The sequence below is a fragment of the Asparagus officinalis genome, chromosome 7, assembly GCF_001876935.1.
Source record: "Asparagus officinalis chromosome 7, Aspof.V1, whole genome shotgun sequence".
NCBI lineage: Eukaryota > Viridiplantae > Streptophyta > Magnoliopsida > Asparagales > Asparagaceae > Asparagus > Asparagus officinalis.
The window spans coordinates 150,139,125-150,154,841 of NC_033800.1; the positions used below are offsets into that span (position 1 = coordinate 150,139,125).

Below are 15,717 nucleotides of genomic sequence, written 5' to 3' on the forward strand. Positions count from 1 at the left end.
ATGGGCCCATAGTATTAAGGGGAAGCCCCACATGGTTGAAATTGAAGTAGGGAAGACTCGCACTATGGCCGCTAGCGGTTAAACCGAATGCGCTGACTAAGGTTCCCTCGTCACAAAAAAAGCCCTAGTTCAACTATGAAGTAAAAATGCATGCTCACAAGTGTTTTGCTTTTCATTTTGGTTTATGTTCTTTCAGAAGTTCAATCAATCTTATATTTTATTATTCAAAGAGAAAAAAAAAACAAAAAATTTCGTCTTTGAAAGGGAAAGTATAATTATAGTTTTATATATAGCGTTTCCTTCGTTAACGACAAGGACGTTGTAGTACAGTGGTGAGTATTACCCCCTGTCACGCCGGCAACACTTTTTATAGTTATAATTAAAAAAAAACGCCCCCAATTAATATTGAAAGTTTACTCTTTTGTCAACTTCCTCTGCAAAGATTTTCTCAACATTTTTTGTTGTCAATTTTTTTTTAAATAAAAATCCCCCCTGAAAAATCACCAAACCAAAACAATTGAAATTGAAAGTTCTCTCTTTTATCAAATTCCTCTGCAAAGATTTTCTCACTGTCCAAATATTTTCGCAGGTTCTTCTCTGTTCCGTCAGTCAGCTCTCCAACTGAACCCTAGAATGGGATTCGTCATCACCTTCATCTTGGATTGGGGCTTTTTTTACATTGAGCCCAGGTGAGTTGTGAGATTCATAAATCAACGAGGATGAGTCTCTCATTTTCAATTCATAAATCAACGAGGATGGGTTGTTCAATTCATAGTAAGGGAGAAGTTGTGAGATTCATCTCTCATTTTCATTTGATGTTACATTTTACTCTGAAATTTCAGCGGAGCGCAGGAGTTTCCCTCTCACTTGACTTTGACGAATTCCATTTCACTAGGAAATGGTGGAAGTTCCCCTCCCCTCCATTTGTTTTCGTGTGGAAGGCTTGCTGCTCTGTGAAACATGAGAACGGCGTACGGCAAATCCTTCCTTTTCCTCTTTATTTTCGTCCTCCTCTGCTCGTTCTCTCTTTCCGTTTCCAGAGACACCCTGACCCCAAACCAGCTCCTCTCCGGCGACGAGACCTTGGTTTCCACCCACGGGACCTTCTCTTTGGGCTTCTTTTCCCCCACCAGCTCAGAAAACAACCGGTACATCGGTATATGGTACACAACTAAAAGAATCCCGGGGCAGAGGGTCATCATATGGGTTGGGAACCGTCAAAATCCGGTCTCAGGTCCTACGGCAGTCCTGATGTTGACATCCAATGGAAGTCTCCTCGTAACTGATGGCAACTCTAAAGTCTTCTGGTCCTCGCCGTCGATGGTGGCCGTCGGAAAACCTGTGGCACAACTCTTGGACGCTGGCAATTTTGTTGTCAGGGATTCTCATGAGATAACCGATTCCAATAGTTTCGCGTGGCAAAGTTTCGATCATCCGACCGATACCCTTTTACCAGGCATGAAGCTAGGTTGGAACCTAACAAGTGGACTCAACCGTAACCTGACAGCATGGTCTAGCTCAGGCATGAAGCTAGGTTGGAACCTAACAAGTGGACTCAACCGTAACCTGACAGCATGGTCTAGCTCAACCGATCCATCCCCTGGTAACTACACCCTAGCGTAACCTGACAGCATGGTCTAGCTCAACCGATCCATCCCCTGGTAACTACACCCTAGCCTTGGACCTCCGTGGTGATCCCCAATTGATACTTTGGAATGGCCATATTCTGCAACAGCGGACCGGTCCCTGGACTGGCCTCCATTTCATCTGGCTCAGCAGTCAATCACCACAAACCCTAACTTATACAGATGCTCTTGTCTACCGTTTTGTTAATAATAAGGAAGAGGTTTACTTCAGCACAGGCGTGGTTAACAAGTCCACTATCACTAGGCTTGTTGTGAGCCCACAAGGGGTCGCAGAACGGTATATCTGGCTTGATAAGTCTCGCGTGTGGGACCGACTCTGGTACAGCCCAAGCGGCCCATGCGATGGGTATGCTGCTTGTGGCCCATATGGTTTATGTGATCCAAATGGTTATCCTATGTGCAGTTGCTTGCAAGGGTTTGAGCCTAAATCACCAGCAAATTGGGCTTTAAGATATGCTTCTGATGGGTGTGTCAGGAAGACCAAACTGGATTGTAGGAATGGGACTGATGGATTTGTGACTGTTCCCCAAACGCTTTTGCCAGACACAGTGAACGCGACTGTAAACAGGACAATGAGCCTGGATGAATGCCAAGCTGCCTGTTTGAGGAATTGTTCTTGCACTGGTTTTTCTAGTGCTGACATACGCGGGAGTGGAAGTGGGTGCATTATTTGGTCCATGGACCTAATGGACATTGCATCGTCCTCGGATGGTGGCCAAGATTTCTATTTACGTTTGGCTGCGGAAGACATAGGTAGTCACTTATGAACTACATTCTTCTCGTCTCTCGATAATGCTAACTCCCACACACATATATTATTTTTTGAGCGCTGATCAATCGAGGAAGCTTTGTTCTTAACCGATTTATGATTTGGAAATTAAAAGCTGCATTCTTCAGTGCATCACTGTTCTGTTTTCGTCTACTATTTTTATTGTTCAAGGCTCAGGTTCATGCCATATCCATCTGATGTATGAAACATTATATACATCAATTAGTCATCCCTTTTGGAAGCAGAGCCATTAGTTATTATATACAGGGAAAAGAAACTCTTGATTGAGCATTGTTGGTGTCTTGCAGGCTTAATATCAAGTCAATCTCATAAGAGCGGGGATGCAGCCTTAGCAGTATCGTTAAGTGTAGTCTTGGGGGTAATATCCCTGCTTGTCAGTGTTGCTTGTTATGCATGGAGGAAGTTGAAATGGACCAGAGGTATTTATTTCTTTCCATTGAACATTAAAATACTCCTCCTATCATATCACATAATACATAATTACATTGTGAACTTATAGTTTCAATAAATGCAAAAACTCTTTGTTAGGGAATGCTTTCGTTAAAGAAGATGATATGGAGCTGCCTCTCTTTGATTTGGTAGAAATTGAGGCAGCAACAAACAATTTCTCTAATGAAAATAAGCTTGGAGAAGGTGGATTTGGTCCTGTCTACAAGGTAAATTTCACATACTAATTGATTTGGTTCATTGATTTGGTTCTTCACGAGTTTACTATGGATATTTCAAAATTAGAAAATATGTTCGAAAGTAAAAGTTTATTCTATTTTCTTTTATGGTTCCCAATTAGGGAAATATAAGAGAGGGACAAGAAATTGCTGTGAAGAGACTTTCCAAGACCTCATTACAAGGTCTGGGCGAGCTGAAGACCGAGGTAATGTTAGTGGCCAAGCTCCAGCATAGAAATCTGGTGAGGCTTCTGGGATGCTGCCTTGAAGGAGATGAAAGGATATTAATATATGAATTCATGCCAAACAAAAGTTTAGATACCTTTTTGTTTGGTAATTGCTTCCCCTCTATTTCGTCCATTATTCATTCTCTCTTTTTAAATATATATGTTTTGCCAATCATCTCACCATATGCTTGCATTCTTGTGTCATTTTGTTAGAATCCTTTTTGGAATATATGTTCAGGGCACTACTTAAGTTTTCATTAAAAAGTTTGTTTAATTAAGCTGTCTGTAGTCGATATTCGTCCAAACTAGTAATAAATTTCACGGAATTTTAAATTGAAGTTTTTCGCGAAATTCATAGACGCCACTGACAATTCCTATGTGCGGGTAGATGTGCATCCAGTTGTGAATGTGTGGGTGTGTGTATGGGTGTGCATATCTGTGTGCATGTTCAAGTTCGTGTTTTGCATGCACGTCTAGGCTGCACAGATACGGGTGAGGGTGCGGACACGGACACGGGATATGGAAAATTTATAAAAGGCTGGATAATGGGACATGGATACACACACATGCACATATATATGCATATCTATAATATTCACCTTAGATCAAACATTGAATTAAAATATCCATAACATTTGTATGTTTCTTTTACTGTCTATAACAATTAAGAATCATATTAAATCAAACTAGAAATTAAGGTTTAACAACAAAAGTATAGTTTTGATCGCTTGGGACTCGATGGGCATTTTTCAAATCTTAAGTAATGAATAGGTTATTGCGTTCAAAAACCTATTGGTTTTGCGCTTGATATATCCAAGAAAATAGTTTAGGGTTATAAGTAACAGAGGAAATCGGGTTTTGCTTTGAACTACGTGTACATGACATGTCTGCGGTGAACCCGTGTTCGACACATGTTTGGCACAGATTTGCATCCAAAACGGATGTTTGAGTAACCTAGATGCACGTGAACCGGTATGTGTGTGAATAGGTGCGCAAAGAGATTCAAATTTCAACTATTAACCAATTGTGAACACACAAGAAATTCTATTATTGAAGATCGGTGGTAACAACTGCGCCTCCTGAATATGCAGAGCACCATATAATTAAAAAATGGACATTCGGGCTAATGTCTCTTAAATGTAAGTTTTGACATTTGTCTTAATCATAATAACATATTAACCTACAAAACTTGAAAATTTGAATCTAGCAATTTATATGACACATAATTTATATTTAACGTTAGATGTCATACCTTTATTTTATTTCAAAGAAATTATAGATTGTGATGCTTGTTCACTCTAATCTCCAATCAATAATCTTGATGGTTGTCTTTTGTCATTTGGGCATTTGGACTATAGTCCTTCTATTGATAGTTATCTAACTAAGATGATGAGTGAGGAGGTAAGGGAAAGTAAGATCTTTAGCTATTGGACTCTGGAAGAATCCATTTTTCTAGGTTGGTTGATTAGTTGTCTGGTCAAAATTACATGGAGAATATATATGACCTCTACTTTGATCACAGTTTTACATCATCAAATCTCAGTTAGATAATCTTCATTTATCATATGGAGTCTTGGACTTCGAACGCTAGTGTTGATGGTTTTGATTAGTGGAAAGACAAAGGACAAATGGGAGGAGCTCTAGCTATGGATTTTTTTGGCTAATTTATTTGGTTGATAACTTTAAACAACACTGAAATGCGTATAAGCTTTTAATCCAAGCCCTAGTCTTGCTCCATAAAATCCTAGCTAGACGGGTTCCCTATGTCTTCAGGTTGATTCTTCCTGAAGTTTCCTAGGTATTTCTGTCATGAACCCGTATGCGTATTAGACACGTACCCGACACGTACCTGTACTCAAATTTCATGGACACTCCTTGGATATATGCATACATTTATTCAGACATTTACTCAATTATATGATGTATGCATAGTTTGAAACACTTGTCAAATACTTCTTGGACGTATATCCTATACTTCACATCCATTTCTTAAAACTTTTTAGACCTGGGTCGGGTTCGTTTCAGCCCATATACAGGTTAAAAATTATGATTTTAAAGGAGGTGTTTAGTTCAAAAGCAAGTAATTTCTAATTTAGAAAAATTAACATAATAAAAGAAACTTAAATGTAATAGGAATTGTAATGATCTCATGTGTTTCTAATTTAGAAAAATTAACATAATAAAAGAAACTTAAATGTAATAGGAATTGTAATGATCTCATGTAAATTATTAATTTCAATACATATATGTAGAAAGAAACTTAAATGTAATAGGAATTGTAATGATCTCATGTAAATTATTAATTTCAATACATATATGTAGTTGTGTCCTTGTACAGTCCATTTTACAATTTTTCCATATCTCGCGGCCATACTTGCACCCCGTACTGGTACCCATACGTGTTCCCATGCAACTTAGATGCATAGCTCAAATGATTTTTATTTTAGTACTTTACCACTTTTTAGTTTCCTACCTTTCAATCACATTTTAATTGCATAAATGGATAAAATGCATCATTTCCTTTTAGTTGCATACAAAAACATTACGTCTCAAACTGAGAAGATTAGAAATGATGTTTTCCGGAAAGCTTTCTTTCTAAAGACGACCACACACCCTTTAGTCTTGGTATTTCTAACTTCGATGAGATTTTGGTCAGATGAACAAAAAGTGGCATTATTGGATTGGAGAATGCGATACCAGATCATTTTAGGAATTGCACGAGGACTTCTCTATCTTCACCAAGATTCGAGATTCAGAATCATCCATAGGGACCTTAAAGCTGGAAACATCCTTCTCGACAAAGATATGATTCCCAAAATATCAGACTTTGGTTTGGCCAAACTTTTTGGAGAAAATGAGACGGAAACACAGACAAGGAGAGTAGTCGGGACATAGTAAGAGATATCCATCTTTGATAGTGATTGTTCAACTTAGTTTCAGACTTTCAGTTACCACAATACCTAATTTAGTGTTTGATTTGAATGTAGTGGTTACATGCCTCCAGAGTATGCATTGAATGGGATCTTCTCAGTGAAATCAGATGTATTCAGCTTTGGGGTTTTAGTTTTAGAAATCATTAGCGGAAGGAGAAATAAAGGGGTATATCTCTCTGCGGCCGAGGAATATCTCTTAGGAAAGGTAAGTACAATTAGCTACATCTAATTATTGTCGATACATGGCTTATTTCTGGTTTTAATTCTTCCAGGCATGGACATTGTGGAAAGAAGGTAATAGCTTGCAACTAATTGATGCGTCATTGGATGCCTCAGTTTTTATGACTGAAATTCTAAGATGCATGAAAGTGGGGCTTCTTTGTGTCCAAGAGCAACCGGAGGATAGACCGATCATGTCATCCGTTGTTTTGATGTTAGGCAGTGATCATGCTCTTCTGCCAGAGCCTAAACAACCTGGTTTTATGGCAAGGATATCTCCTACAGGGAGTCCATCTCTAGTGAAGGAAAGCTCCAGTATAAACGATCTAACACTTACTACGTCTTTAGGTAGATAGTTGTTACAGTGTTTGTTACATGGGTCTGTTAGTGGTATGACTTTTATTCCAAGTTCTCGTCTTGTGATTAATTATCTGGGTTTCTTTTCTCTGACAATAATAAACTCCCCTATATCATTGCTGATGTAGCGAGCTTGTTTTCTTTTATTCTGACATTGACGAATCATCTCTACAAAGATATTCAACTTTTCCAGATAAAGCAAATTGGAAGCACTCTACAGTTCAACTTTCTCCATGAGATATTTTGCAACAAGTCATATAATTAGAAGCCCCTTCGTGAATGGGCACCTTCTTTTGGTTTGTTTTAATGGTGTAAGATTGATGTAAAATGTCAAAACACGATCCATTCAAACCTTGGGGCTCATTTGTCATATGGAACAGAACCCTTTAGGCTACTCTGCACAGAGTGATCTCCTTTGTGAAGAACCTTTTGATGGTCGATTCATCAATGTGTTTTTATTTTGATAGACCTGACTTAACATTGCTATTTCCAGATATTGTTATGCAAATTCTGTTGGTTACTATTTCGAACAAGCTAAAATGAGAAGTCTTGCTATTTCCAGATATTACTATTTCCAGATATTGTTACCCCTCCACTTCCAGGGACTCCTACCCCTACCACAAATCTTACCGATGGAAATGTCTTGCTTTCATCTACCGGAACTTTTGCACTGGGATTCTTTACCCCTGACAACTCCAACCCCAGCAACAGATATATTGGCATATGGTACAACAAAATACCAGGACAGACCGTAATCTGGGTGGCAAATCGCTTTCACCCAATTAATGGTACCACTGGAATCTTATCGATTACCAAAAATGGAAGTCTTGTTATTACTGCCTTTCACCCAATTAATGGTACCACTGGAATCTTATCGATTACCAAAAATGGAAGTCTTGTTATTACTGCGGGTGGTTTCCCAATCATCTGGTTATTTGTTTCGACGAAACAAGCTACTAATCCAATAGCCCATTTATTGGATACTGGTAATTTTGTTGTTGCTGACGACACTGATTCTAACAGCATAGCATGGCAGGGCTTTGACTATCCAACTGATACTTTGATCCCGGGCGTGAAGGTCGAATGGGATGCTAAAAGTGGTCTGAATCGCAACCTCACTGGATGGTCAAGTTCTACAGATCCGTCACCTGGAATATACACATTAGCAGTCGACCTCCATGGTGATCCTCAATTGATATTTTTGGCTGGTTCTGTCCGAGAGTGGAGGTCTGGTCCCTGGATTGGAAGAATACCATTCTATGACAACGATTCCATGGACTCATTTTCATTCACTTTCATTAACAACAAGAACGAGGTTACTTACACGGCTGATATGGTGAACAATGCTACGCTGACTAGGTTGGTGGTGAATCCATCTGGGCTCATACAAAGATTAGTATTGCTTGATTCTGGTGAATGGGGTCAGTATCGGTATTTACCAGCGACCCAGTGTGACCTGTTTGGTGTATGTGGGCCCAACAGCCTGTGCTACATTGATACCTTACGAGCTTGCAGTTGCTTGCCGGGGTTTGAGCCCAAGGCGCCGTATGACTGGGCCTTAAAGGGCTTTACTGGTGGGTGCATTAGGAAGACATCATTAGACTGTAGGAATGGAACTGATGGATTTGTGCCAGTGCAAAGGACAGTTTTACCTGATACGGTGCAGGCAACGGTGGACATGAGTATGAGCTTCGATGAATGTAGGGCAGAATGCTTGAGGAATTGTTCTTGCACAGGTTTTGCTAGTGCTGATATCCAGGGGTGTATTATCTGGACTAGTAACCTTATGGACGTGCAAATGTACAACATGGGTGGACAGGAGTTCTACCTGCGGTTGGCAGCAGCAGATGTAGGTATGCACTCTTGTTGCTTGTTTTCATATGTTATTTATGTTGGGAATTTACCCGCTGGGGCTACGCAAAACCCCTAAGATAGCAGAAACGCAGAATAGAAAAAGTACACCAAGATTTAACGATGTTCAGCAACTGCCTACGTCCTCGGGAGCCACACAGTAAATTTCTTATGTAATCTAACAAGAAATTACAATTCAAGAGCGAATCTCAAACTTGAGATTCCTCAATAATAACAATTATTACTGTAGCTACAGTATGATTCTCTTTCTTCTTAAATACCCCTCTTAACTTCTTTCCCCCTTTCTTTAACTTCCTTCTTAATGTCTCCCCTCAAAATTACGGTTGAGAGCTGGAGATGAAAAACGAAATAGAGAGGGAGAAAAAGGGGATCCGCCGCCAAAGGGATTTCTGAGATCGTGAGAGAGGAGTAGCAATCTCGGCCCATGGGGTTTCCCTTTTATAGGGAAACCCTAGATGAGCTATCGACAGACTGTCGACAGCCTAAAAATCTGCCACGAGCTCGCCTGTCACGAGCACCTCGACCCCGCCTGCTAGCTATGAGCCCGCCTGTGAGTCAATCTCGCCTGCAGCTGTGAGGAACTCGCCTGCACGAGAAATCGCCAGCCACGAGAAGTCGCCTGCACGAAGAACTCGCCTGCTCGAGAGCTTCGCCTGCATCTGGTCGCTGACAACCTCGCCTGAAAAATCTCGCCTGCAAGGTTTGATCTCCATACTCGACTCATCAATCTCCCACTTGGAGATAAAACCGTCGTCAGCAGGCTATCTCATCAAGCTCATCCTTCTGTGTGGCTCCGCCCTCATCACCTATGCATGAAGACTAACTGAAGTTACGCACAACTCCAGTTTCTGAAGGGTCACCGTCTTTGTTAACATGTCTGCTGGATTCTTCTTGGAATCTTCTCCAGTTTCAACACGTCATTTTCCAACAGGGATCTGATGAAGTGGTACCGAAGCGCAATATACTTCGTTCTACAATAAAATGCGGAATTCTTAGCCAAGTGAATCGCACTCTGACTATCGTTATGCAGATCATTCTTCTCCTGTTTGAATCCCAGCTCTGTTAACAAACCCTGAAGCCATATCATCTCTTTACTGGCTTCAGCCACTGCAACATACTCAGCTTCTGTAGTGGACAGAGTGACAATCTTCTGTATCTGTGACATCTAATTAACAGCTGTAGTTCCGATAGTGAATACATAGCCGGTGGTGCTTCTTCGGTGATCGACTTCACCTCCAAAGTCTGCATCTACGTACCCTTGCACTTCTACCTCTCCCTTACCAAAGTACAAACACTTATGTGTGGTGCCTCGTAGATATTTCAGAATCCACTTGACCGCTTCCCAATGAACTTTTCTAGATTCGATATAAACCGGCTGACCACTCCCACTGCATGGTCAATGTCTGGTCTCGTACAGACCATTGCATACATTAAACTTTCGATAGCTGAGGCGTAAGGAACCTTAGCCATACTCTTTCTCTTCTTCTGACTGAGGAGACTGATCCTTCGATAGGCGAAAATGGCTGGCCAATGGTGTGCTCACTGGATTGGTGTCGCTCATGTTGAATCTTTGCAAAACACGGTTGATGTACTCCGTCTGAGATAACTGCAAGAGACCTCTCTTCTTATCTCTCGTGATTTGCATTCCAAGGATCTTCTTCGCTGGACCTAAGTCCTTCATGTCAAACTCCTTTGACAGCTGCTGCTTCAAACTCTTGATATCCTCCATATCTGCACCTGCTACCAACATATCATCAACATATAACAGTAGGATGATATAGCTGGACTGATATCTTTTGAAGTAGCAACAGTGGTCGGCGTTGCACTTCTGGAAACCTTCCTTGTGCATAAAGCCGTCAAACTTTCTGTACCACTGTCTTGGGGCTTGTTTCAGGCCATACAAGCTTTTCTTGAGTCTGCACACCAGGTTCTTCTTCTTTTCTTCTGAGAAACCTTCTGGCTGATGCATGTTTATCACTACAAGAAATTACATCTTTAATGAAGGGATTTTCCTTCGTTAAAGAGCTGAAAACCTTCGTTATTGTATGCTAATGACGGGGAAAAATCCCTTCATCACCCGTCGTTGAAGCCCTCTTCGCTAAAGGGTCACGAAGGGATATACTACCCGTCGTTATAGAGTCTATAACGACGGAACATATTACCGTCATTAATATTTACGACGGTAATTATCACCGTCGTTACTATCAGTGACGGGGATATTTTCCCGTCGTTACCATCAGTGACGGGATATTTCCCGTCGTTACCATTAGTTACGGGGATATTTTCCTGTCGTTATAATTAGTTACGAGGATATTTTCCCATCGTTGAAGACTAATTAATGACGGTTGGATACCGTCATAAAAGTCATCATAATGGGTAATTAGTAACCCATCAAAGACGGTGTTTTCCCTTCGTTGATGAACAAAATACGGTTTATAAAACCGTCATTGTAGACTACAAATTTCTAATATATATTAATAATAAATTTTTCATTCATAGGCAACTATCATATTATTCTCAACCTGACACTAAGATTCACAACAAAAATATATTAAAAATATCCAATAATGAATAAGAGGGAAAATAAAAATTCCATTCATTAATAACATCAATAAATAAAATTCCATCATTCTCAAATATTCAATACTAATAACAAGAGTTAATATCCTAATTGTTCCAAAGAAAAATACATGAAACTATCAAAAGCAAATTAAAGTGAAAGTTACAGAAAGAAACATATTTTCATATCTAATCAATGTAAAAAAGAAGACTTGAGCTACCCCCTCTCCTAGTCTTGCATATGGATAGCCTGAAAAATTTAAAAAAACACATAATTAATAAATATCAATTAAGCAAATTATCTTATTAAGTAAAAAAATAAGGAGAATCATTTCTAGATCATCATTATGCAAAGGGATTTTGGAGAGACTAGCATGCCATTGAGCATGTGACTTGTTTATAATAACCTGCAAGTTAATCAAGAAACATAGAGAATAAAGAAACAAATAATCCTGAACAGAAAATCTACCACATGCATATACTCTACATAAACGAGTAAACTCAAGGAGATACTTGGTTCCAACTCGCCATGGAAGTTTTTGAAAAAAAATCTGTAGGAATAGGAGATACATAAAATTGTATCATTTATGAACAAGCACTTCCATTTCATCAAAGTATGGATCAACAAAAACTAATGTTCCAGAAAGTTCAATTACAATTATGAGAATAGTCAAAAGTTCTAATTCAACCATTTTATTTGTATGTAAATGCCAGAAACTTCGTAGTTATGGAAGATAAGAATAAAAATTTCCAGGAACCATTCACAATGTACTGAGTATCAATGTGACAAAAAGTTGAAAACAATATGCTAAGAAAAATATAATTTATTATAAAAATCTAAACGATACATAATTAACAAGATTGTCTCCTGTTCAGGGAAAAGGCGTTGCCTTACCAGTCCAGAAAATTTGAGCATCATAGCTGACTTCTAACTCTTTCATGTTATGCCAATATATATCATGAAGCATAGAATTTCAAGTGAAGCAAACCAGTCATGGACTTGCACAGTGTGTATGTATAATCTCCATATTTATGGGTTCCTTAGCTTAATTCGTTTTCTTCTATTGTTTATTTTGTTCTTGTTAAAGAAACATGGATAGAAAAACAATCAATAATATAGTACCTGTTGATGTTGCACGGGATGCCCATTCTTCAAGTATGGAGTGCTCAAGAGCTAAAATCATACAAAATATCAAGAATTGAGAAACGGAAGTTAATTAACTGATGCTGTATCAATCAGCATATAATAACAAAGTTAATTAACCAAGGAAAATGAAACTAAAAGATGAAATAAGAAGGAAAATGTATATCACCTTTCTAAAAGGCGAAACTAGTTGTTGGAGTGTGGTGATTATGTCCCCTAATTTCTCTTTTCTAACCTACAACCATAAAAACCCTAAAAGCTATAATCAATAATTTTAAAGAAAAGGGAAAAAAAAGATCAAAGCTGCAATCAATTGAAATCTACACAAAATCTATCCTTACTTTAAAGGTTGGCAAAGGCGATGGTGCTTCTACTCGAGGCTTTTACAATGCAGGCTCACTCCCACTGCTGCTTCCCCTGCATCCACTCTTTTTCTGTACGCTATCCAAATTCAACTAAAAATTCACCAAATTTAAAAAATATAAGGGGAGAAAAACCCAATTCTATTCTTGAAAGAACCCTAGAGTTTAAACAAAGTACCTTAGCAGGCTTCTGTTCAAAAACTGGCATCACGGATGGATTATATCCGAAAGCTTAATATACGATACAACAAGTTTCCCTATGTATCTGTTTTGTTGAGATACAAATGAAAAAAAACCTTCAAGCACTTTGTGAATCAAGTGGATCATACCTTGATTGATCTCTTTGAGAAGTGACATGGGTCCACAAACGTTGCCTCAAGCACTGCAAACTAAACCTTAAATAACTTCCTATATGTTAAATCAAATCATTGGGTATTCTGAGCTATAAAAATAACCTGCAATGCATAAAACCACACCACCTAGTGAGCTCTAATTTGCAATGTCATAAACTTAAACATGTAGTAAGGGGAAAGAACTACAACAACATGGTGATGCCAGAGCAAAATGTTGTACGCACCAACTCCGCTGATGATAAGAGCCACACTATAATAATAGGTGCAAACAAGAAACCAATTATATGCGTCCCCTGATATTGCAATATGAAGAGTTCAATTACAAGGCACAAGCAATAGGAATTTCAGAACCTGGGAAATAGTTAAGAGATAAAAATATTATCTCAAGTGAAGCAAGTTCAAATTCAACAAAAGGAGTAATCAGATCTTGTTGTATTTAAAACTATGTGATGCTATTTTTTACATAGGATCCCAAATCAATTTCATAGGTAAAAAGAAAAAACATAACGAGAAAATGTGTGCTAACGGCTAGTAGAAGAGGGGAAAAAACATGTAAGGTGTGAAGTAGCGTTCAATTTGTAGGATTTTATACATACAACTATCGATTGGCTCTTTCATGTATCCTTAACATGTGTAGGTCGTAGTCCTACTTCTGAAATGCATTTATGACTGAATTCAGTACAGGGTACCTATATTCAAAAACTGTTTATAGTGCAATTAAGCAAGTCAAAATTACAAAAAACTTGGAGCTACATCAGAAGTTAATGCTCATTTGCTTCCTACAAACACGCTACATCGCATGGTTTTAAAAATCTCGCCATTCAATTATCTTAATGTTTTAATTACAGATTTAAGGATATCATATGACGAGTTTATTTTCAAAATAAATCTTATATATAACAATTAACTTAAACAAATTTCCAGAACTACAATGCAGTTAATGATGTTTCTATATTCAGCTTAAAGCAATCGACTAACAAAAAATAGAATAGTTTGAGTAGCGAAAAGTAGATAATCGACAAGCAATAATCCAGATTAACCAAAGGCACCATGAAATCAAAAGACATATAATATAACTAAAAAGAAACTAGAAGATGAAAAATTGTCCATACTCACCCAAAATGTCTTTTTTCAAATGATGAGATATTGTCTATTTTCACTTCTAATTCTCACCAAAGTTCCCTCTCTTTCCACCAACTGATAAAAATTCTTACAACCAAATCTTGCTAATAAGAACTTGAAATTGGTGTTTGTCACAATAAAGAATTCAATGTCCCCGCATTTTTTTAATTGGGTGAAATGAAAATTCAGAGAAAGTCAACTTATCTAAAGTAACAATTTCATCATATTCATCAACCAAAATAATACAAGACCTGTGCAATCCCTCAACTTTGAGACAATTTAATACGAAATATAAATTAGTCAGGAAAATTTAAAAAAAAAAATTGTGTAGGTTTTCTCCTTTACTAGGATGAATGCTATAAATTCATACCCAGTCAAGAATTAAATAAAAAGCTACATCAAAATAGTACCTCAAGGGTTGTTGACCTTGTGCCGTTTGGCGGTGGGATCTGCATGATGGAGAGCTTTTGATGGAATCACATTCAAAGGAATCCTCAAATAACTACAATTTCCACAAAAATCATCACCAAAACAACAAAAGAATGACTTGCATCAAAAATCAAAACCTAAGAGAAATAACAAACAAAATCAAACACCTGGTGTGCAAGAAAAATACCTTGATATGGATAAATCTGTTAAACCTTAAGCAATTGATCCTAATCTCCTCCTCCTTTGATCAAAATGGAGACGATTGATCATGATCTTCCTTCAAGTCGAACCATTAGTCGGCGGTCAGTGAGGAAGAGGGTTGACAGTCAGTGTCGATGAGGAGTTAGGGTTTGAAGAGCCGGAGATGGCGGTGGACATTGATGATGATGATGATGATGATGATGATGAGGACGTAGACGCCGTCGATGAAGGGGGGATGCGGCCGGCGACAGGGAGCAGGTAAGCTCAAGGTTTGGAAGTTTTAGAGAGAAGAGGGATGAAAATTTTGAGAGAGATTTTGATAAATAAGGGGAGAAATATTTGGGGCTGCGGAACTTGAAAAATTGAAGCCCGCGGTACTCGAATTTTTACTGATGTGGACCCTTCGATCTTTTAAGGAGACCAAATAACGTATTAGAATCAAATCAATGAAGGGATTAGAAATCCGTTATTCCATCTCATATTATTTTTCTAATATTTGTAATCACTCGACGAAGGTTTTAAAACCCGTCGTTATTATATGCACATTAATGACGGTTAACTGGTCTCTTTACTAATTTTGGTCGTTAAATACCGGATTTCTTGTAGTGTATCTTCTCTTCTAGATCTCCGTAAAGAAACGCCGTCTTCACGTCTAACTGCTCGAGATGAAGATCTTCAATTGCTACAATACTCGTCACTGTCCTGATAGTATTTAGCTTTATCACGGGAGCGAAAATATCGGTGTAGTCAATTCATTCCTTCTGCTGGAATCCTTTGACAACTAGCCGAGCTTTATATCTTCTGGAGCCGTCTTACTCCTCTTTCACCCGGTACACCC

At 38.5% G+C, this 15,717-nt stretch overlaps 2 protein-coding genes and 1 long non-coding RNA gene across 8 annotated transcripts in view; 2 read left to right on the forward strand and 1 right to left on the reverse strand.

The window, feature by feature from the left end:
• The window catches only part of LOC109847989 (receptor-like serine/threonine-protein kinase SD1-7), a 68,662-nt gene continuing 53,335 nt past the window's right edge, over positions 391-15,717 (forward strand). The window contains exons 1-10 of one of the 4 annotated variants that reach the window (XM_020417225.1): positions 391-689; positions 843-1,511; positions 1,636-2,399; positions 2,724-2,855; positions 2,965-3,092; positions 3,224-3,434; positions 5,985-6,222; positions 6,316-6,466; positions 6,534-6,828; positions 7,400-7,671. In XM_020417225.1, coding sequence (XP_020272814.1) covers positions 961-1,511; positions 1,636-2,399; positions 2,724-2,855; positions 2,965-3,092; positions 3,224-3,434; positions 5,985-6,222; positions 6,316-6,466; positions 6,534-6,828; positions 7,400-7,527 — 2,598 coding nt within the window. In that variant the 5' untranslated portion in view covers positions 391-689; positions 843-960 and the 3' untranslated portion in view covers positions 7,528-7,671. Of the gene's footprint in view, positions 690-842; positions 1,512-1,635; positions 2,400-2,723; positions 2,856-2,964; positions 3,093-3,223; positions 3,435-5,984; positions 6,223-6,297; positions 6,467-6,533; positions 6,829-7,399; positions 7,672-15,717 lie in introns of those variants that run through there. The other 3 variants (XM_020417227.1, XM_020417226.1, XM_020417234.1) reach the window with 3 other exon arrangements.
• LOC109848005 (receptor-like serine/threonine-protein kinase SD1-8) overlaps positions 7,685-15,717 on the forward strand; it is a 33,615-nt gene continuing 25,582 nt past the window's right edge. Inside the window, exon 1 of the mRNA XM_020417257.1 lies at positions 7,685-8,690. Within this exon, the coding sequence (XP_020272846.1) occupies positions 8,111-8,690 (580 nt within the window). The 5' untranslated portion in view covers positions 7,685-8,110. The remainder of the gene's footprint in view (positions 8,691-15,717) is intronic.
• On the reverse strand, positions 11,338-15,456 carry LOC109848009. 3 transcript variants are annotated; one of them, XR_002248667.1, is made up of 5 exons: positions 12,953-15,456; positions 12,754-12,867; positions 12,582-12,664; positions 12,392-12,442; positions 11,338-11,518 (listed from the first exon to the last, which is right to left on the reverse strand). It is a non-coding gene; the product is annotated as an uncharacterized LOC109848009 (long non-coding RNA). The 3 variants fall into 3 exon arrangements; XR_002248668.1 differs by having other exon boundaries at positions 12,582-12,647; positions 12,754-12,846; positions 12,953-15,451; XR_002248666.1 differs by having other exon boundaries at positions 12,582-12,647; positions 12,953-15,450.